Consider the following 24,344-nt stretch of genomic DNA (forward strand, 5'->3'; position numbering starts at 1 on the left):
AACAAGATGATCGGATAAAAATGGGAGTGGTCATTTAAAACAACAATGTCAAAACTAGAATAAGGATATTTAATCAATGCATAAAAATTACGGTTGCACAAACATTCAGTCGTAGAATCGATTAATTAGCAGCTAAAATATTTTTTTTTAATAATGTTATTTTTAATCGGGATCGAAATACAGATAATAGTTACAAAATGGAAGAAAAACAAACCCACGAGGATGAATCGCTTGACCAAATCGTGAAAATAACCAAAAAGAAGAGAAAAACTCAAGAACCTGGGGTAATATACCTGAGTAGGATACCAGCTTTGATGAATGTGAAAACTATAAAAGAGATATTCGGCCAATATGGTGAAATAGGAAAAGTTTTTCTACAACCAAATGGTATGTAGATTTTTGACAGGTTAGGCACATCTACATATTTGATAGTTTGATTCCCTTTGGCGATCGATTTTAAGATCCCAGTATTTTGCCTACCAAACGGGAGTAAATTCTTGCTCAGTTATAGGCACGGACGCTCGGTTGTCGGATAGCGCAGTTCTTTGTTATTTTTTCCCCAATCTGATTAAAATCAGATCTTTGTAACGCTCCGAAATTCTGATAGTTGCTGAACAAAGATCTAAACTTTGTGTAGCGACATCAGAATTTGTCGGAGCTGATCAAAGATCAGATTGCTTGTGTTTATAGTCCATTTCATAAAATCCAGGTAGTTGTCATCAGGATGTTTCTTGAAAATGGCTCAATATACTTAGTTTTAATTCAAAACAGACACCCATTCGTTTTTTTACAAAGCAAGGTATTTGAAGCGATTGTACAGTGTAGGACGCAAATCAACCTTATAGAGAGTGATCCTTTCTAATGAAGAAGCACTGGAAGTTCCTACTTTACACAGATTTTGCTTATGGTATAACATGAGCGTGTTCTGACCTTGACCAAAGTCTATTGTAGAGTTCAAGGTTATTTTTATTAAAAATGTATGATACATGTCCAGGTCATAAAATTTAAACAAAGAAAATACTGATGCAGTTGATACTTGTAAAATATTTTGAACCCTGCAAAATATTTAAAAACAGGTTCAAAATATCACAGCAAAAAATTGCCCCCCCCCCCCTTTAAAATATTTGATCCAGATTAATTTTTAAAAAGATTTTTTTATTTCAACCTAAAAAGAGGTCCATGCAGTTTTCTATTAACTATCTGTTATTTAATTTTTTTAGAGAAGGCTGCAAACACCAAAAGAGGGCGTATATTCACAGAAGGATGGATTGAGTTTCAGGACAAGAAAATAGCCAAGCGAGTGGCCACAAATCTAAATAATACACTTATCGGAGGCAAAAAGAGAAGTCGCTGGCATGATGAAATTTGGAATATTAAATATCTACACAGGTATTCTTGTAATTGTATTTATTGATTTTATTTGTTGAGAACTTGTTTTAAATTATTCTATAACTTGCCCTCAGTTTTAGTATAAAAAAAAAAAATACTGTTGTGTGGTGCCAAGCCCTGAATTTACTGGGGAAAAGTAATAATGGTGGAAACATTTAAATATGTGTGGGCAATTTTTTTGTTTAGAGTTTCAATTTTTAAGGGTTTGTTGGGATGTTATTTTATGGACTCAAATTGTATGTTTAATGAATGAAGACTGTATTTCGAAATTCATCAATAATCTTAATTTATGGGTAAAGGTTACCGCCAAACCACAGAAATTAAATCACTACGACTTCTAATGATTCCACCCAAGGTATTTCAAAATCTATCCAAAAAAAATTAAAAATTTTGTAAAATCTAAGAGAAAGGTCACCTTTTTAGCTCACCTGAGCCAAAGGCTCAAGTGAGTTTTTCTAATCACAATTTGTCCGTTGTCTGTCGTTGTCGTTGTCGTCATTAACTTTTCACATTTTCATCTTCTTCTCAAGAACCACTGGGCAGATTTCAACCAAATTTGGCACAAAGCACCACTAGGTGAAGGGGATTCAAGTTTGTTCAAATGAAGGGCCACGCCCTCTTTAAAGGGGAGATAATTGAGAATTATTGAAAATTTGTTGGTATTTTTCAAAAATCTTCTTCTCAAAAACTATTTGGCCTGAAAAGCTAAAACTTGTGTGGAGGCATCCTCAGGTAGTGTAGATTCAAGTATGTTCAAATCATGGTCCCCGGGGGTAGGGAGGGGCCACAAGAAGGGGATCAAATTTTACATAGGAATATATAGAGAAAATCTTTAAAAATCTTCTTCTCAAAAACTATTGGGCCAGGAAAGCTCAAATTAAAATGGAAGCATCCACAGGTAGTGTAGATTCAAGTTTGTTCAAATCATAGTCCCTAGGGGTAGGGTGGGGCCACAATTGGGGGATAAAGTTTTACATAGGAATATATAGAGAAAATCTTTAAAAATCTTCTTCTTAAAAACAATTAGGCCAGAAAAGATCAAATTAAAATGGAAGCATCCTCAGGTAGTGTAGATTCAAGTTTGTTCAAATCATAGTCCCTGGGGGTAGGGCGGGGCCACAATGGGGGGATCAATTTTTACGTAGGAATATATATTAAAAATCTCATCAAAAACTATTAGGCCAGAAAGCTCAAATTTGAATGGAAGCATCCTCAGGTAGTGTAGATTCAAGTTTGTTCAAATCATAGTCCCTGGGGGTAGGGTGGGGCCACAATTGGGGGATCAAGTTTTACATAGGAATATATAGAGAAAATCTTTAAAAATCTTCTTTTTAAAGACCATTTGGCCAGAAAAGCTTTAACTTGTGTAGAGGCATCCTCGGGTAGTGTAAATTCAAAATCACAGTCCCTAGTGGTAGGGCGGGGCCATGATGGCGGTTTGAATTTTTACATATATAGAGAAAATCTTTAAAAATATTCTGGGAAAGTTTTTCGGTCCAAAACTCAGTACTTAGTGTGAAAGCACAGGTTATGCAGATATAAGTTTGATGAAACCATGATACCCTAGAGAAAAGTGGGGCAACAAAATGGGGGGGGGGGGGGGTATATAGGAAAAGAGAAAAATCATCTTACAGGTACAACAACAAAAGGGGCTTGGTATTTACCAAAAGAAGGAGGTGGATAAAAATTGGCAGATTTTCAATTTTTTTTAGCAAGATCTACTGAACTTAGTTGTCAAGATATTTTGATACTGTAATGCTAATTTGATCAGAATTAAGGCAATTGTTAGTGCTGAAACGAATACCATAAATCAGTATTCGAATATTCGTGAGTGCTATTCGATTCGTATTCGAATATTCGTAGACGTCATAGACAATGTATTAAGCATATATGATAGTTTGTATTACTAAGTGGGTGTATGTGTAGACTGCTTAAACATGTCAGTTCGAAGTTGACACTTACTGCATGAGTATCCATTGAATTGGGTGCGCATTTAATTTTTAAGCAAATAATAATATACTGATTTTTAAAAAATTTCCATCAACTACAATCAAAAGATTTATTACTTCTGCAGTCCTGACTCCTAGATGATACCGATACGTAACTTCGTAAGTCAGTCCAAATATTTCCGCCATGTTTGATATAGTATTAAACAGAAAACTGATAACGCTCATTACTCTGGAAATGTTCTGTTTATTTAAAAAAAAAAACAAATTATATCGAGGTATCTTTTAAAAAAAGCTTTCGATGTACCTTTCGATATTAACTCTCCGTAGCTCACACTCGTTCAAACAGTTAAGCAATTTTTTTCTTCAGCGTCTGACATGAATTGAAAAATCCAGAATGTTTGTCTCCGTTCGATGTAAACCCTGCTTTTACTTTCAAGGTAAACACGCATGGCGGAAGAGTCTATTACTGGGTTAAGTAATAGACTCTACCAAGCATGGCAGTCATAGATGGCTTTATATTTACTTTCGTTCAGAGTAAAATGATCACAATAACACACAGATAACACGATGCTGCTTAGTTTACAGTGCTTGATATGGGTGTTTAACATGTGATCAAATATTCGAATGCTAAATATACATTCGAATATTAGAAATTTACTATTCATTCGCGAATATTCGAACATTCGTTTCAGCACTAGCAATTGTTGCTCAGGTGAGCGATGTGGCCCCTGGGCCTCTTGTTTTTAGCTCACCTGAGCTGAAAGCTCAAGTGAGCTATTCTGATCACTTTTTGTCCGTCGTCCGTCCGTCCGTCCGTCCGTCCGTCCGTCTGTCCGTCCGTCTGTCCGTCTGTCTGTCCGTCTGTAAACTTTTTACATTTTGAACTTCTTCTCTAAAACCGCTTATCCAATTTCAACCAAATTTGGCACAAAGCATCCTTATGGGAGGGCGAATATAAATTGCAGAAATAAAAGTCAGATCTGTATTCAAAGCGGAGAAAACCTTGAAACTGTAAAAAAAGGGGGGTGCATTTTAAAAAATCTTCTTCTCAAGAACTACTGATTCCAATTCAACGTTGTTTAGCATAAATTATCCTTATGGGAAGGAAAATATAAATTGCAAAAATTAAGGTCTAATTATGTTTCAAATCTAAGTTATTACGAAAATAATAATAAAGGAAAGGCGTGTTTCAATCAGTTTAATAGCTTCGGATTCGGCATTCGGTAAAATGGGTAGACAAGACTTGGCCTGGGAAAAACAAAAGATTGGCAGTTATTAATCTGCCAATCTCATTAAAATTTCAGGATATTTGATGGACCAGTATTTTTGTATTTGCTGTAAATATTGCTGCAAAATAATGCGTATTTGGAATTGACGATTGCCGATCTGCCCCGGCTTTTATTTTGCCACGGCCCAGGTTTGCGTACCCATTTTACCAAGACTCGTATTCCATACATCTAAAACGAGGTTCTTTGTTTAAAGCAGCCATGACATTATACGAAAAAGGGTCGATCTGACTATGATGAATTTGCTTGTTGTGCAACAGTTCGCGAATGAAGGGAGAGTTTTGAAACATGCAAAATGTATTTGTGCCGATTTTGTGAAGTAAATTGAGGCTAAATATTTCAATGCGTTGACAGTTTTCACACATGACGTTGGTGTTAGCTTGTTCTGATTTTCGTTTCGTTTTCATTATTTATGCTTTGTAACTTGGGAACTATCGTCTGTATTTCGTGATTTTTACGTATCAAATCAAACAGAGACTTCGGTAAATCAAACAGTTAACTGTTTACCTGCGCAAATTAAGCAAAATCTGATGTATCAAAAAAGTACTGAAATACAATTCATTCTATCGGTAATTCGGCATTATATTTTGCGTAATGGTATATTAATGCAATAGGTTTTGTTGAGATGCTCGGCATTTTCTCGAGTTTATTCAGTTTAAATAGAGTTTGATATCGCTGTCGGAAATATGTAGGTATATACATCTACATGTATATATATGATTCATTTCGAAAAAATAAATTGTGTTCTTTATTTGTTATAGTGCATGTTTCTTGTGTTTTATATAATTGTTTACAATTTCTATTTACTAACCATATTTGAGTGTTAAGCTTCGAATTATAAGCAAGATACAGAGATTTGCTCACAATTCTATGTTTGTACACAGATCTTAAAAACTAAAGATTAAAAAACTAAAAAAAATGTCAATATTTATTAAGAAAATTTTCAAAGTCTCTTCTTCCAGAAACTAACTTTAACAACTTATTGCATTGTAAATTTAACCTTTTTTAGCTCACCTGAGCCAAAGTCTTCTCAAAAACTATTAGGCCAGGAAAGCTCAAATTTGAGTGGAAGCATCCTCAGATAGTGTAGATTCAAGTTTGTTCAAATCATGGTTCCCGGGGGTAGGGTGGGGCCACAATAGGGGGGTCATGTTTTACATAAGAATATATAGACTAAAATCTTTAAAAATCTTCTCAAAAACTATTAGGCCAGAAAAGTTCAAATTGAAATGAAAGCATCCTCAGGTAGTGTAGATTCAAGTTTGTTCAAATCATGATCCCCGGGGGTAGGGTGGGGCCACAATTGGGAGATCAAGTTTTACATAGGAATATATTGAGAAAATCTTTTAAAAATCTTCTTCTCAAAAATATTTGGCCAAGAAATCTCAAATTGGCATGTAACCACCCTTAGGAAGTGTAGATTCAAGTTTGTTCAAATCATGGTCCCTGGGGGTAGGGCGGGGTCACAATGGGGGATGAATTTTTATAGATAGAGAAATCTTTAAAAGTCTTCTTCTCAAAATTATTAGGCCAGGAAAGCCCAAATTTGAGTGGAAGCATCCCCAGATCGTATAGATTCAAGTTTGTTTAAATAATAGTCCAGGGGTAGGGTGAGGCCACAATGGGGGATGAATTTTTACTTAGGAATATATAGAGAAAATCTTTAAAAATCTTTTTTAAAGAATTTTTGGCCAGAAAGGGTTTAAACTTGTGTAGAGGCATCCTCGGGTAGTGTAAATTCAAGTTTGCAAAATCACAGTCCCTAGTGGTAGGGCGGGACCGTGATGGCGGTTTGAATTTTTACATAGGAATATGAAGAGAAAATCTTTAAAACTATTCTGGGAAAGTGTTCGGTTCAAAACTCAGTACTTAGTGTGAAAGCAAAGGTTATGCAGATTTAAGTCTGATGAAACCATGATTCCCTAGAGAAAAATGGGGCCATGAAATGGGGGGAGGGGGGGGGGGTATATAGGAATAGAGACAAATCTTCTTACAGGTACAACAACAAAAGGGGCTTGGTATTTACCAAAAAATAAGAGGTTGATAAAAATTGGCAGATTTTCAATTTTTTTTAGCAAGATCTACTGTACTCAGTTGTCAAGATATTTTGATACTGTAATGCTAATTTGATCAGAATTAAGGCAATTGTTGCTCAGGTGAGCGATGTGGCCCCTGGGCCTCTTGTTTATGGTTCTTATGAATTAAAAAAAAATAAGTGAATTTTGATAGCAGTTTCTTAAACATACATGTTCTTTTATATCACATGTAATGAATATGTGTTAATATGACATTTGTCTATGAACAAACTACCATGTCTTAACAAGATGAGAGCCAAATTAAGTTGTATCAAATGAATCTGTTGTTTTAATTTATATTAATAATACGTTTCTTTTTTCGAGAGTTTTCAGGTTAAAAAAGATCAAATATGCTTCTTAATGTCTTATGAATGTTTTAGAATTGCAATAGTTTGAACTTAACCACTCTTTCCAATACATGTATTTCAATTTTTTTTCCTTACAGATTTAAGTGGGCTCATTTGAATGAGAGACTTGTTTATGAAAAGGCTGTGCATAAACAGAGACTTAGAACAGAAATAGCTCAAGTGAAACGTGTGGCAAATTATCATATCCAGAATGCAGAGAGGGGTAAAAAAATGAAAGCTATTGAAGACAGGAAGAGAAAACAGGGAAAGAGCTTTGAGGAAGATGAGAAAGAGGGGGATTATGAAATTACTCAGAGGGAGACTGAAGAGGAAACAATGGCAAAGAAAAGGAAGTTAGATTCTGTGGTAGAGACAAGTAAAGGAGGAAAGAAGAAAAAGGAGGGCCTCAATAAGAAATCTTTTTTTGCTCGGACTTCTTTGATAAAGAGTATTTTTTCAGGAGGACATGATGATGATGATGAAGATTAACAAATTATGAACCTTAATGCAGTATAATATGAATTTTTTTCACAAATTAAAAACAAAATTAAAACCAAAAGTTTTTGATATGTACTGTAAATTTGAAAGTTTCCATCTGAGCATAGTGAATACTAAGTAGGCAAGAAGAAAGTAGTTGCAAAAAAAAATGCATACATGAAAAATCCTTTCACAAAATATTACAAGCAAATTATTTAGTCGTATCAGTAAGCATTTTGTGATGTGTGTAAAGATAAAAATTAATGTTTCATGGTGTGGGGGGATTAAAAGTTATGAAATGTCCATTAATTTTATAATTTCTTCAGGTTTCTGTGTTAGCTTTGTAACAACCGTTAATGATACAATGCTGCTTAATGATATAATGGCATTAGGCAGTGCATTTGCATCTACTGGCTTAGTGGCTGCTGTTGGTGATTGTTAACTTCAGCCTGGTTGCCTGTCTTTAAGTTTCATCATGAACATTACTAATGCTGAGCAAATACTGCTATAGGGAAATGAAAATGTATTATTTCATAAAAGACTGCTTTCAGTTTTACAATTTTGTATCATCAAAGGGTGCGACTGCAACGCTTAATGATAAAAAAGTTTGTATCATTGGCGCTTGAGGGTGTAGATATTTGCTTGTTTCATTAAGCGTCATGGCTGATGTGCATTTGTGATGCTTAATGATACAATTAAGAAGATATGTTGTAGAAAAAAATTTGAGTTTTACAAACAACCAATGTATACGTATACCAGACTTAAAGAGGTTGAGTTATCTCTCTTTACATGAAAATGACGCAATTCGCATATTTGCCTAAGACGTGTATTACTGGTATTAATATTCATGATCCAACAATGCAGGAGGAAAAGTGGCGTTTTCATTGGCGGTGTATTTTTTTCTCTTTTTTTTATTGGTATCAATTTACACAGCAAATATAATAGTGGTACAATGTGCCATGTATTTCCTGATCATTTTTCAAGATCAGTTTATTTTTTGTAGTCAATAATATTTTTCAGCGTGAATGTACAATCCTTTATAACATAACTATATTTACTTTTATATCTAAAACCTAAAGAGATAACTGGTTTAATGTGACACGTACCGTGAAAACTACAACACGTGTGCGTATGTTTCTTTATATTTTTGTAATCAAATCTACATGCTATTTAAAAATATTTCGTCTTAACTTAACTGATATATTTTTAAGCTTGTTGGAACAAACTTAAACAATCTTCTTAGCACGAGTTAAGAAATTTCAATTTAAGAAAAATAATATTAGAGTGCATGTTATTTCTAGAGTCCCAGTTACATTAATTCCTGTTGAATCTCTCTCTCTCTCTCTCTCTCTCTCTCTCTCTCTCTCTCTCTTTCTCTCTCTCTCTCTCTCTCTCTCTCTCTCTCTCTCTCTCTCTCTCTGCCAGGAAGTCGGTTAGTTCTGTATTGTGGCAGTAAAAGATACGCGGGGTTGCTGACGAAATCTCGGCCTCGTGATTCACTGAGTTATATTTGGTCCAGTGTCAGAACAAACAGACTTTCATTTATTAATGTGTAGTTTATCTTTAAATCATATTAACTTTTCCACGTTAAAAACCATTATAATTTAATGAATTAAAAGTGTTGCGTTGACAAGGAGAGATCTGTATTTGGTAGGGGGAGGCTCATTACTCGTCCATTTGTCACTGTTGGGTAAAGGACCCATGTAACCTTGCTTTTATCACTTCCTCAGCCCTCAAACGCGCAGTCATTAATAACAATTAATAGGCGAGCTCATCTAGGTAAATAAGCTGGAGTATTTGTATTCACTCAAGAGATTTTCTCTTTCGAGTCCTGGAGAATCTTGTCGCTTTCTCGGACTCCGTGACACGGGACCACGGCACTGGAATGCCGACCGACGAGTCGAGAGGGAGAATCGTAGAGGGCAGCTTTGTTTGATGCCGTGCATCAGAATTAAAACAAGAACAAACCGAACTAGGCGGTCATTAGCCACATGCTGAGTTTTAATTACATGATACTTTGTAAGATCAGAAACAGCGTGTAATGAAAATCAAGAGACATAATTTCCCGTTTATGCGGAATTTGTTGATTTTGGAATTAATTACGACATGACAGGTCTACAAACCCTGGTGGGGAATCCTATTTCGTGGCTTCTGTCTAAAAAAAGGAATGCATTTCTAATCATTCAGAGATTAAACTCTAACTAGGGATTTGATCATGTGATATTATCAATAAATGTAAAACATATAACTATTTTTATTTTGATATTTTATCCTTATTTTATTTAATAATAACATGTGTACTTATATTATCAATATGTTTAATTTTTCATAACTTGCTCCCCAAACAATTTTAACAACTTTCATTTAAGTTTCATTTTATTTTATTTGATATCGAGTCTAAAAGTACTCCTGGGTATGAGTACAGTATTGCTACTGTTGAGAGAGAGAGAGAGAGAGAGAGAGAGAGAGAGAGAGAGAGAGAGAGAGAGAGAGTTATTCCAGGTTGACAAGATGAAAAGAAAATAACTAACAAAGCCATTTCGTTTTTCGTCATGTCGTTAGAATTTTGATGATAATTCCGCTAAAGATGTAAACGTCTTAAAATAGTTTGTATCGCCGAGAAATACCAGACACCAAATGTATATAAATACACATATTGAATGCATTTAAGCCGTTTGATACATGAAACAAAGCCATTCATTAAATGGTTTTGTTTTTGAGAACACGCGAGAGATTAGCCTCTCTCCTCCTCTCCTTTTTATCCCCTATCTTTTCCTTTTGAAACCTTTCTCTTCAGCGGTTAGTGTGTATTGCAAGAAGATGCAAAGTTTGTCCTAAACAAGTGTCAACAAATTTCGGTGGATCTTGATAAGGCTTGATGAAAATGGTATTTATTTGCTTGTTGAATCTAAAAGGGGGAAACATTTCATCAGGCGTTCGCGTGCGGTTCGCTTAGGAAAATTCGTCATGTTTTCCGTTCTTCATTTCCTGCCTTGAATTTCAAAGTATATCTAGATCTTTTTAAGTCATTGGGATTTAGATTTTTGATCTTTGGTGATATGTAGTTTAAAGTTTTACAAACTAGCAACTCAGAAACTGAACCTGGCAAACCCAGACATTTTTTTATGTAGGTGAAGCAAGACAGCGGTACACATCAGCAGAACGGAGCGCCAATTTCAGCCATTGAAACAAGGGCTTCACTTCGGTCTACGTAGAACAAATGTAAAGCTCTCTTGAATAGAGATGGAACGAAGCTTCAGTTCATTTGAGTTTAAGAAGAAGCGTCAATTTTTCTAGTGAATGGAGAATTATGCATCAGTTCCTAATGAAGAACGAATGTCAAAAATAAAACGTAAAAAAAAAAATCAAAGTACTGAAAGTACTGGAAAGCGCGTAGAAAAATTGTTTGGAATGCATCTATATGTATATACTACATATAAATTTCATATACTACAAAAAACGATAGTTTACGGTATGATTAGCCAGTACTTGTCTTTTCTTTCCTGTATTGTCAGTGTATATGTTTTCTAAAAGCATCTCTTATTAAAATAACCATACATTGCCAAGAAGTACGTTTCAAGTGTTAACTCACATAGTAATGAGTAGAAGATCACATCTATCTTACAAACCGGTTTACACAAGAGAGAGAGAGAGCTAAAACCCCCAGCTCTAAATATTTCAATAAAGTAAAAGCTAGTGATTACTCAATGTTCAATTAAAAACAGAGGGCGGTTGTAAAATATACATCAAATCATTGGAATCACCCTCTATTTGAACTCTCGCACACGGGTTATTGTATGTGATAGTTTGGGAGAGTGTTATTAATCGATGGAACTTGTAATGACAAATGTGTTGAATTGAAATTAAGAACTTTCCCAATAGATTTTTTACTTATCGTCGGAAACACGCTGTTGATAACGCGTCGTTCCTCTCTCCATCGACCGTGGGTCCCTGGTTTCCAACGATGATTTCTATTGCGAATCTAACTTGATGCATACTGATTCAGAAGATGATATCCTTGTGAGACGCAGTAATGTAATATCACGATACCTCTACTTCTCGAAAATAATTTTTCTTTTAATTTACATGTATAGTGATGCTTTGTTGTCCGAATAAACTGCTGGATTTTTTTAACCCACTCTCGACCAAAACATACATGTTTGCATCATTAAAAATATAAATTTCATATACTACAAAAAACGATAGTTTACGGTATGATTAGCCAGTACTTGTCTTTTCTTTCCTGTATTGTCAGTGTATATGTTTTCTAAAAGCATCTCTTATTAAAATAACCATACATTGCCAAGAAGTACGTTTCAAGTGTTAACTCACATAGTAATGAGTAGAAGATCACATCTATCTTACAAACCGGTTTACACAAGAGAGAGAGAGAGCTAAAACCCCCAGCTCTAAATATTTCAATAAAGTAAAAGCTAGTGATTACTCAATGTTCAATTAAAAACAGAGGGCGGTTGTAAAATATACATCAAATCATTGGAATCACCCTCTATTTGAACTCTCGCACACGGGTTATTGTATGTGATAGTTTGGGAGAGTGTTATTAATCGATGGAACTTGTAATGACAAATGTGTTGAATTGAAATTAAGAACTTTCCCAATAGATTTTTTACTTATCGTCGGAAACACGCTGTTGATAACGCGTCGTTCCTCTCTCCATCGACCGTGGGTCCCTGGTTTCCAACGATGATTTCTATTGCGAATCTAACTTGATGCATACTGATTCAGAAGATGATATCCTTGTGAGACGCAGTAATGTAATATCACGATACCTCTACTTCTCGAAAATAATTTTTCTTTTAATTTACATGTATAGTGATGCTTTGTTGTCCGAATAAACTGCTGGATTTTTTTAACCCACTCTCGACCAAAACATACATGTTTGCATCATTAAAAATATAAATTTCATATACTACAAAAAACGATAGTTTACGGTATGATTAGCCAGTACTTGTCTTTTCTTTCCTGTATTGTCAGTGTATATGTTTTCTAAAAGCATCTCTTATTAAAATAACCATACATTGCCAAGAAGTACGTTTCAAGTGTTAACTCACATAGTAATGAGTAGAAGATCACATCTATCTTACAAACCGGTTTACACAAGAGAGAGAGAGAGCTAAAACCCCCAGCTCTAAATATTTCAATAAAGTAAAAGCTAGTGATTACTCAATGTTCAATTAAAAACAGAGGGCGGTTGTAAAATATACATCAAATCATTGGAATCACCCTCTATTTGAACTCTCGCACACGGGTTATTGTATGTGATAGTTTGGGAGAGTGTTATTAATCGATGGAACTTGTAATGACAAATGTGTTGAATTGAAATTAAGAACTTTCCCAATAGATTTTTTACTTATCGTCGGAAACACGCTGTTGATAACGCGTCGTTCCTCTCTCCATCGACCGTGGGTCCCTGGTTTCCAACGATGATTTCTATTGCGAATCTAACTTGATGCATACTGATTCAGAAGATGATATCCTTGTGAGACGCAGTAATGTAATATCACGATACCTCTACTTCTCGAAAATAATTTTTCTTTTAATTTACATGTATAGTGATGCTTTGTTGTCCGAATAAACTGCTGGATTTTTTTAACCCACTCTCGACCAAAACATACATGTTTGCATCATTAAAAAGAACAACCACTATTAGGGTCATAAATGAAAATGTGAATTTGTCTTTATTGTTTTTAAAAAAGTGTACGATTAAATTAAATGAAGATCGACTTTCAGTGTTCAGTGTTCTCAATACTTTTATTTATCACAAGTAGCACTTTGACGAAGCTTCCGGGTTGCGTAATAGTTTTGGTTACATGACAAAGCGTTTATTTTATACGCTAACCGCTAAAAAATAAATTCCCGAGTTAAAAAGCGACAAAATTTGTTCATTAAATTTTGGAATATTGAGGGATTAGATATCTATTGATAACAAAAACAGAATCCATTAATATGTGGACAATAATAGAACAAAAACACCATATCATTATGATGACCGTTTTATCCAGACAACTATTGTACAGTCGGAAACGGGTAGAGAACTCTGAGAGCAAAGGATCTGTATTAGTTATATACAACCTGGGATTAATTTTTGTGTCGAATATTTTTATTGTAAAGTTCAGATTAACTTTATCTATGGTACAAAAAATAGTTTATAAAATTTTGAGGTAGTTTTTTATAGAAGGATACAATGTAGAAACTCTAGTCGAATCAGAGGTACATCATCAGTTGTTGTTTTTTGTTCTATTATACATTGCTAAATCAGGTAGCATAGATATGACATGCCAAAGTCACAATAATGGGCCAAACATAGTTTCAAAATCGATAAACTAAGTTTTATCGGTTTTGAACTGTAGTTTACGGACCGTAAACTACATAAAGTTAACGATGTTAATCTTTCTCTTACATTTGTAAAACCCAGTTAACGCAATAATCTATGCTTCAGAAGTGTAAACAATAATTAACACTGAAAACAAATGACCATTGCGATTGCAAAACATTGTTTATCTGGTAAATATAGTTTCACGATACGTTAAAGTATGAATAACAACTTTTAACTATAGTGACCGAATGTAAATTATAGTTTACAGATGTGAATGTATATTTAACAGCAAAATCTATTATGAACGTTTATTTACAAATAAACTTACATGTAAATAAGCAGTGATTTCGTAAACTATAGTTTCCAACCGTAAAAATGGTTTATAGTTGAAAAATCGTTAAGTATAGTTTTTTAATTGTTAACTCAAGTTTACAGTCGGTAAACCTAGGTTATCAATTTGGAAACTATGTCTAGCTCAATTTTTTGTGAATTTGACGTGCCAAACATGTACATAGACTAAGTCTTAATTCATATTTTAAATAGTTTAGTTACATGCAACTTTAATTTGATACTGAAAAAGACATCTAGCTATAGAGAAGAGAGAATTGAAAAAAAAAGTTTGCATTGCTTTATGTTTATTAACACTTAAAAAGAATTCAAAACGAGAAACGTTGTACATTGAAAGGTCTGAAGCGACTACAATTGAACATTTAAAAAAATTTATATGAATCTAAACATCGCATAACGTCAATATTTGATTTCATCTCCAAATACGGTATGATATGAAGTGTCTTTATCTTGTTACTGCCTTTAATGATGACGAGGGGTAAGTTCGTTAAAACACAGCCTACCCTCCCGAAAATAACAGCTAGCTTAGGGAGGACTCGGTTCTCTTTGAAGTGAGTGATATCTTGGCTCGGAGTGATACTACAGACGAGGGGACCCAGGCTTTCTTACCGAGGCCTAATCAAACCATCTACATCTTTATCTTAAACAAGAAAACAGCAGGATATAAACTGGGGAAACAATTATGTATCTTCCAGGTCTGAGTGACAATTTGGACCAATCAGGAAGCAGGGGAATACCTGGGTTACCACGTGCTTGTTGCCCACCCAGGCCAAAATGGAGAATATTGGTTTCTCTGAAGTTCAATCAGATGAGAAAATTGTTAATGAAGAGTAACACATTTCTACTTTTAATTTACATTATCCTTCTCTATACAAAATTTGTAATAAGTATGATTATTGCATATCAGGTACGGATAGGTGTATTACACTCATATAAAAAGTCATACTGAAATCTGTTTGAAAAATATGTCTTTTTGAATTCTTAATCTAATTAATCCCTTGTAGTATAGTTGAAACATTTCTGAATCAACACAGATGCCATCTTACAACACAAAATCCATTTATAGGTTATTTGAGGGATTTGCTACTTCTTTTAAGACTTAAAAACAAATATTGTTTGATGTTTGACCTTACAAGGGGAGCATTTTTCTGGCATCGGCCGTGCTCAGGGTACACGTACGTCCTATTGACAACAAAACCATCCTCTCCCCGCAGAGTGTGACAATTCGGTGGAGAAATATCCTGAGGGAAAGTGAATGATAGCAGTATTTACAGTGATAAAAAGTCATCCCATTCTCCTGTCGTGTAATTAAAGCAGCTAATTATACCACGCGGTCATCATGTTGCACCAGGGATTAATTTATCCCACCAAAGATTATCGTTTAACCTGGCCACCGAAGTTAGGTAAGTATTGCTGCTGCTTAAAAAACATTTTTTATTTTTTGTAAGAAAAATTTGTTTTTATTAAGTTAACGTTATCTATACAAAAATAGCAAATTACTGGTTTCCTTCATGAAAAATTTATGTCAAGAATTTAATACTATGAATTAAAATATAAACTACATGTAAATGTATCGTGGGTATAGATTGTGGGTATAGATTGTAAATATGGCTTATAATAAATTATATTCTTATATTCATTTACTTATCATGACAATTTACCGACACTTTCTATAGTGCCTGTTTGTCTGTACCTCTGACGATTTGTATTTGTATGTATTATATATATGTTCCTCTTGTACCAAATTATTTGGTCTGAGCGAATAAACTGAACTTGGCAATGGTTTCCTCGGGGTGTCAATTTCAACTGTTACCCTCCCAAACAGGCACTATTTATTTTATTATACTGAATGTCTTAATTTTATAGAATTTTTATGCTTGCCTGCTCATATCTATACTATTACATGGAAAACTCAATTCTTTCGTAAAGAATAAAACAGGTCTTTTATTTAAGAATACATAGCATAAAAGTTGCATGAAACATAACGCCATAGTTAAAGTCACAACATAATATAATACGAAAGGAAGAATATGTGATGTGATGTGACGAGTAGAAAATAGGAATTTCCTCCAATAAATGACAGTTAACTCAAAGAACAATATTCATACAAAAAACCATGAAAATATCACACAGTATCCTGAGATTGGGACTGGTAAATTATTATGCAGCAAAGTTTTAGACCCGTGGCAGGAATAGATAATAAAGTACCTATTATAGAATTTTTTACTGCTTTTATATAGAAATTATGTGAATTCTATGGCGAACTGTATGCGCATAATTTACGCGCATGTAACAATTCGTTGTGTTTCCCGTTGCTAAGTGTGTTGCTAAAGCTGAGGGTAATAGAACGGATTATCAACTGCGTCTTAACCAATCAGATTTTAGTATTTAACATGAAAGTATAACAAATCATATTATTTGTCAATTTTAGAGTAAAACAAAAGTGTATTAAAGATTCAAAATACAGACCATAATTCTGTATTAATTGCGGTAATTTTTTCTAACAAAAAAACAAAAACAAAAAACAACAATTTGGTTATATTTTTAAATAAAGAACTGAAACAATATTCATATATAAAATATATCTGGGATAAGTTCCATTCTTCTATTCAGTGCATGTACATATACTTAACATGATGTTCATTTCGTTTTGCGATGTATAAAGTATTTAAACTTGTTTACTTATAAAATAATATTCCATTTATGATACAATTTATAGATCTGAAGTATTATTGAATCATATAATCTTATCAGGAAACATTAACGTTCTTGATTTGTTCTGTTTAACGAAATATATTTTGCAATGTTTAACTCTTCATAAATTCTAGTTTGTTGGTTAGTTTAGAAAAATATATATACATGTATTTAAAAAAGCAACAGTCTTATGTTTACTTTAACACTTAATTAAACATAGCGTCTCGTAAGAAAACATATTTTAAATAGGATTTGGAAAAAAGACTAATTATGCATTTGAAATCTAGTGTATCAAGTCTTGTATAGATCCTCTCAGTGGACTGGTTGAAATGGTAAAATCTGGTATAAAGAAGATGTATCTGATAAATTAGATCAGAATAAATATCTAAATGCACGTAGATAAACCAATCAATTAATCAAATAATAAGTTCTTTGTGGAGTTTTCTAAGACATCTTAGTATCTTATTTTTTAAATTTGGCTGCTAATGTTTGAATTATTTACAGCAAGATGTTATCCCTTTACTGAGCGATAAGTTTGTTTCGGTATGACGGTGTGTGCTACTGATATACTACAACGTTTCAGCTAAATCGTTTATGTGCTATTTTTTTTATACTATAATATCAGTAAAGTGCATGGATTTAACTTGAATTGTTCTCTTCAATACAAACGCAAAAGTAACTCTTCTTTTGAAATGTAATTGTGTATACTTTATTGAATGATATCATTAACATAAGATTATGATAAATCGCAAAATATAGAGTAAACATATTCTGCGAGAGTGGCCGCCCTTGTATCGGGTATTCTAGTCCATACACATACTCTGAAATAGTGTGTATTTAAAAAACAGAAACGAGGTACAGAACTCGAAATGAAGATTATATTATATATATTCAAAATGTTGATTTAAACTTTATTTTAAAAAAATTCAGATGCTTTTTACAGGTGGAATGCTTTACCAATTAATCGTAAAAAAGCACCGATTTTCAATCAATTTATCAAAAACATAATTATCTAAATACTGATAGTAATAAAATGGCTCAAGTCCAAAATATTAATATTATTCAAACGTTTAGCAAATATAATTTACATAGAGTAAAAGCTTAGTGGTATACTAAGTCATTATTTATACAAAAGAAATATTGTGGACACACACCTAACAGTTCGTGTGGAACTAGAAGATGCTTATCATTTTCCTTATTTGATAATATTAATAATAGGTTTGATGTATATATCAGTGGAGATGAAATATCTTTCATTGACACATGTGTTTTATTTAAGGGTGGTGAAATCTAACATATGAAATGAACTACAAAAGATTCGATTCTGTTAAAAATGTATGTTATCTCAAAAAGATTTCTTTACGCATAAAATCAACTATATACTATAATTCCACTCTATAAGTTTTTTTTAATCAATAATATATATTTTAAATGTGAGAACATCATAAGTTATAAGAACCATTGTTCAAACTTTTTAATCGATGACGTCGGAAGCAAATTGAAAATTGGGAGGGGGGGGGTTGGGTTAAACGTCAGAAATTTTCAGAAAAAAAGAAAAAAAAACCCAGAATTATGGTTATAGTTACTCCCCCGCCCGGTCCCGACGCCTATATTAATGTAATATTTATTACAGTGTGCATTGAAATATATTCAAAACAAAGGGGGCGCATCCCCATCGCCATTTTCCCCGCTGATAAATTATTCATATAATACATGTATATCCTTAAAAGTAAAAAAAAATGTGTACATTTCCTTTTCTTTCAAATGTAACAAGACATCTAATTCTAATAATTAATTCTGCATTTGTGATATTAGAATAAAATGATACTCTAAACATGCTCTCCATAAAAAGAAAAAATTGGTTGTTTTTTTTTTCTTGTTTGTTTGTTTTTATAGGCGTAAGGTATACAATGATTAAATATAAAGATTTTTTGTAAGAAAATGTTAGACTAAATTAGATTTATTTATAAGTACAACACATATGTTTATATAACTTGTAAATCTATTTTTTCATATTACAATTAATATTGGGTCATATGTTTTGTAATAAATCTTCATCTAGACATCTTGTTTTTAAAAACATTGTATAGAATATTAATCAAAGAAATAGAGAATATTAATCGAAGATGTAAATTTGATCATAAATCAGTAAATAAATACATTTTATTACTATATAAATAATACTTTAAATCAGTTTTCGATATTTTCATTTTTATCTTAAAATTATTTCAAATACATATGTTACTATACAAAAAAAGGACTTTAGATGAATAGAATATGTGAAAAATGAAAAATTGTTTTTGACATACAATTGTAATGATTACTATTATAGTCCCTTCATTTCCATATCTAAATGAAAATGAAATCAATTATATATATTAAAATCAATTAAGATATGAAGGTCCCCCTTCAGCTGTTTATAGATAAATGTGGTATGATTTACAATAATATACAAAAAGTTTGAACACATGTTATATGAAATTATGATCCTGTTTATTGATATAAAATCATTGACAACTATGTTCATATAAACGTACATTAAGTTTAACCAAAAGAATATGATTTAAACAAACAGAAATATTAAGTTTAAAAGTAGTTGGAAAAAGAACTCCTTTATACCTTATAAGTACCCAGTTGTGAGTGGGTTTTTTTTTCTTGAAATAAAAAACACAAAAGGATTATTCTAATGATTATGCATAATTTTGTCCATGGATTATTTTTTTCAAAAAGTAAAAGTTAAAACCAAATCGTGGACCAACTCGCGGATCGATGTACCTTGTTCTCACGAACAATTCACACCCTATTCTGATTGGCTCCTTTAAACTTTAGTTACAGAGAGCTCGCCAGTTTTGCTAATTTTTACGCTACGCAATATTAAACTACAGCGTGATGTCTTAACTAACATTGTATTTCGCTTTCCTATAAATAAGTGGATTGAGAATAATTAGTTTTGATAAAAAAAGAAAAGTTCAATGACCTGTTTACAATTAACGTATGCAGTAATTGGCTTTTGTAAGTAAATAAACGTGATAGATCCTCAAATTTATATATTAAATTTTTAAATTAAAGTAAAGTACATTTTTAACATTGATATCTTTTTTAAATCTTCATTCACATAAGTAATAAAAATCATACAATAAATAATAAGTCAACACACAACGAAATATTCTCTATATGTAATAGTTATCAATACCGGTTTATTGAAATAAAAACGAATAATTGAAACATGTAGCAACTAATTCAAATTATGTTATTTCACGTAATTTTAAACGATTTAAATTTAACCGATTTAAAAATAAATTTACAAAACAAAAATAAAGCCTCGAAAATATCGAAGGTAAAACACGCAGAACCACCGACAAATAAAGTTGCGACACCACCTCAAACAAAAATACTCCAAACTTTTATTAAATCAAATGTGGGGAAAAAAGAACATAAACAAAGGAAAACAAAAATATAAACACTAATCAATATTAGTGGGTTTATTGGGAGTTAAAAAATCATGAAATATAATTTAATTCAAACTTCATTTTCAAGATAAACCAATTTTGTACTTTTTCTACACTTAGGATATTTTCAAAAACTTTTAAAAATCCTTGACATCACATAAAAACAAAAAAGCCCCGCCCTAATGAAAGTCATCAGCATTGTAATCGCAACCTTCCCAGTAATTTAACCGTCCTTTCTCTGTTAGTTTCCTAAAAAAAATTGTTGAAGAACTGTACATGTATAAAGTGTTGATAACGCTTTGTCTATTGATGGTCAATGCGATATTTTCAGGACGCGACCCAGCTCGTGTGCCTATTGAAATACACACGTATATTGACTGTATTATGAAGGGGTTGATAAGATAGATATTACAGAATAAGGTTTATCGCCATTTCATCAAATTTTGAAAGCATAAACAATAAACACTGTAAAATTGCGATAACTGAACAAAAATACCGCAACTGATAAAAATTTAAAACTTCTCCGGACTTTTCCTGCACGTCTGTCGGTAATTTAAAAGATTAAATGTTCGATTAAATTGGGTCGATATCAGAAAAATGCCCTCCTCTGGCTGGCCAGTCATACAGGTGCGATGGGGGCCCCTCGCCTTCGTCCCCCCGCTTCCTTTGTGCTCCTTATCAATACAACGTTTGTTCCCCTGAAAAACCCACACTGTTTTCTATCTCATTTGATACAAATTTCACCGCCTTTCGAAGGCCATGCTTTATACGTAAAACTTTCATTTTTTTTGGATGTGAAATGAATAATTTTATATAAAAGTATAAATATTTCATTTAAACCATGTTTTCTGAAGTCTAAAAAGCGATTTAGTTTTTAAATGGAATCTCATTCATAAAAAATATATAAAAACATCCAATTTTGCTAAAAGACACAAATACTGACAAAAAAGCAAACTATTTTATTTTGGACATCGAAACAGCGAACTAAACTAAAATTCTATAAAAATGAGAAATTTTGGCGCTGGCATGAACCGACACAAACACAAATAACCAAAGATTTTTTTAATTATAAATTTTATCACTCAGTCATTTCTATTTTCAATCTCTTTAATTTGTATGTTGTATTAAAATTAAATTTTATTAAGTATGAAATTTCTTGATTCATTTGATTCCAAGAAGAATTACTTTTCTGGTATTAAGCACTGAACGAAACAAGATGTCCATCTAATCAAATTAAACCCCTAAAAACTGTACAAATGGGGTATACCCGACTAATGCATTACTTATTTTCAATCGACTGGTAGATTTGTCTTCGATTTTGAATGAACCCAGCACGAATCATGTGATCTATTTGACCTTTTGTGTGGTCATGTGCATTAATTTGTTTGTACAAATCTCGTAATAGAATTATGAGTATCGGCGCGGAAGAAGATATACAAACATCCACCTTGAAATATGCAGGTCAGCTCGAATTTCTCTGTCAACATTGATTCTGTGGACCATGTTGACATAATTGTGCGAGTGCATCCCCTAGTGATCAGACAGGTCTCAGAATGGGAGGGGTAGAGACAGTCTGAGTAAACCACGAAACTCCAAAGTTAAAACTTCTTAGGAGTTCGCATGCACGAGAGAGAGAGAGAGAGAGAGAGAGAGAGAGAGAGAGAGAGAGAGAGAGAGAGAGAGAGAGAGAGAGAGATCCAAAATCTGAAATCGAGATAATGTGTTATAAATGGTAAAACAAAATTCAAGTTTGATTTGAATATTTAAAGGTTAATTGATGAAAATGTACATCGAATCATGAGGACAGTTGATAGAAGGTAACAGCTTCTTTAAGATTTGTATGGACAGATTTTTCTTTAGAACTGGATGTTGCAGAACTATCTGTGCATTGAAAACCATAACCCAAAATATGATAGACCACAATTACTTCAATAAAATATGAATTTTCTTGTATTTATCTTGAATAGCATTCTTGTTACCATATATTTTGAGGCATATATATTGCCAACGAATATTGGCAACAAATCCCCTGTTTTAGTATTGCATGCAAAGGTCTGGTCTCATATATTACAAAATACCGAGTAGATTCCAACTCGGGACGATGCTTGCTAAAAGTTGGAGATTTCCTCTTGCAGCGGTCCATAGATTGTTTGTAGAGCTCGAGCTCCTCTCTCAAGAATAGCAGGAAATTGACGAGCAAAGACGAAGTATTAAGTTTAATAAAAACCCCACGTCCTACATTTTAAGCGCGAGGGTTTGGGGCCTGTCACTTCATTTAACCCCGTTTTAGAAGAAAATTAGCTCGGACAGAAAGTTTGTTTTCTTTTTCTTATCTTAAATGGGTGGGATAAAGGGAGATGATAAGACCGCGGGTATTACTAAAACTGCTTATCTTTTTTCTTGCTGTCACGTGGGTTAGACGTCATAATATGATCGATACCTACGGTAAATCTGGTGATTTTTCTTTGATTTATTTGTGTTCTGTGATAATGTAAGCCGAGGCCATTCTCTACTTTGGGACATTTTCTGTATTTGGTGTGACTGTGGATGCCTTGGCGAGATCTTCCACAGAATTGAAACTTATCCAATGCTAACAGTATTCACGTGGAGCTTACCTGTGCAATATTACCTGGACCTTTTATCAGACAAAAAACTTAACAGATATTGATAAGCCTTTTTTGTTTTATACATTTTATGTTTAATCAGGGACATCTGCCGTTATCGAAATTCAAGCGAGAAAATTCGAATGATTATTAAAATTTCAAGTGTCTTGTCGGATTGAAGGACGAAATATTCTAACTTTTGGGTGAATCTACTACGAACCAAAGTTCTAACAGTTATTGAAAATGGAACTTTTTCACGGATGACACTGTAAATTAAAATGTCCCGGACCGACTTCTAACACAGCCCAATGTTGATCGAGACACATATGGACACCATGCCATCTTCTGCAAAGCGTGTGTGTCGAGAAGGGAGTCTGGAAACTGACAAGGAGTCATCCATAGACATTTCTCCCGTTCAGACTCCGGATCTGGAAACTGTACGGACAAAAACCCGAAAACACCCCAAATCAAGCCTCAAATCAGGTAACCATTTTCTTAATCGGCTAACGGACTAGGTATTGTTGTGCATACAAGGCGAGGGTCTTCTTCGGATGAGATAGCACTTGTAGGGTTTGTATGGTTAAGATTATGATAAGATATTGAATTAAGCAAAGAAGTTTGCCGCAAAATCTGATTTGGAATACGTTTTTAAATAAGTTTTTCTGAAACCCATCCATTGCAAATTTTGTATCCAAAATTAATTTTAAATGAATTTAAAAAAAAATCAATACAATTTTTATCAACATATTTCATTACCACGGCATAAATAACGAGTTTTGTGTTTGTGAAAGAGTAGTAAAAGAGTCATAGTATTTCCGTATTTGATATAGTGAATGAAATGTTTGCATTCCGAAATATCCCAAACAGTGAGAGAAGATCAGTTTCAGGATATGGTCTCCATTCCACTGCTGTTGCGGTGGACCAGACGACTCGTGAACCCGATGACAGACATTTCTGTTGTACTCTAGACTTCCCCCTTTTTTACATGTTTGTTTTGAAATGATCGTAAATCATCAGTCTTTTGTTTTATTGTGGTCCACGAGCTAAGAGGTTCGTTTCACGCAATTCCAACAGTATTTTATTTGAAAATTAGGCAGGTGCGCAGATTTATAGATGTTAACGGACCGGACTGTAAAATAGAATTCCAATCGAAGCTTGAGACATCTTTACATTACGTTTATAAAAGATATTGTAAACTAATAAAGACTTAAAGTGTGCAATAAATCAGAACTTATATGATAAAGCGATTGTAAATTATAAAAAATGAACGTGATTGTCTTGATTTATAGGCCCTTGAAATTGAAATATGTTTGATTTTGAAAATATTACTAAGGAGAGTATAATGTTTAGTTTATCGGAGAAAATGAGATAAAATACCTTCCCGTTGATT

The 24,344-nt window shown here is 33.1% G+C and overlaps 2 protein-coding genes across 3 annotated transcripts in view; both read left to right on the plus strand.

Annotated features, from left to right (window-relative positions):
• Positions 1-59: 59 nt before the first annotated feature.
• On the plus strand, positions 60-7,826 carry LOC105342901 (activator of basal transcription 1). The gene is made up of 3 exons (XM_034446737.2): positions 60-387; positions 1,221-1,389; positions 7,145-7,826. The coding sequence occupies exons 1-3, from the start codon at positions 198-200 to the stop codon at positions 7,533-7,535; spliced, it is 750 nt and encodes a 249-aa protein (XP_034302628.2). The 5' UTR covers positions 60-197; the 3' UTR covers positions 7,536-7,826.
• A 7,635-nt stretch (positions 7,827-15,461) lies between these two features.
• LOC105342897 (DNA-binding protein RFX6) overlaps positions 15,462-24,344 on the plus strand; it is a 38,779-nt gene continuing 29,896 nt past the window's right edge. The window contains exon 1 of one of the 2 annotated variants that reach the window (XM_011449993.4): positions 15,462-15,611. In XM_011449993.4, the coding sequence (XP_011448295.3) occupies positions 15,548-15,611 (64 nt within the window). In that variant the 5' untranslated portion in view covers positions 15,462-15,547. Of the gene's footprint in view, positions 15,612-22,755; positions 23,438-24,344 lie in introns of those variants that run through there. The other variant, XM_011449992.4, reaches the window with a different exon arrangement.

This window comes from Magallana gigas, chromosome 5, assembly GCF_963853765.1.
Source record: "Magallana gigas chromosome 5, xbMagGiga1.1, whole genome shotgun sequence".
Classification (NCBI taxonomy): Eukaryota; Metazoa; Mollusca; class Bivalvia; order Ostreida; family Ostreidae; genus Magallana; species Magallana gigas.

Coding starts and splice junctions, on each gene's coding strand:
- LOC105342901 (XM_034446737.2), top strand. CDS start 198: ATGGAAGAAAAACAAACCCACGAGGATGAATCGCTTGACCAAATCGTG. Junction 388..1,220: donor AGTTTTTCTACAACCAAATG/GTATGTAGATTT, acceptor TAATTTTTTTAG/AGAAGGCTGCAAACACCAAA. Junction 1,390..7,144: donor AATATTAAATATCTACACAG/GTATTCTTGTAA, acceptor TTTTCCTTACAG/ATTTAAGTGGGCTCATTTGA.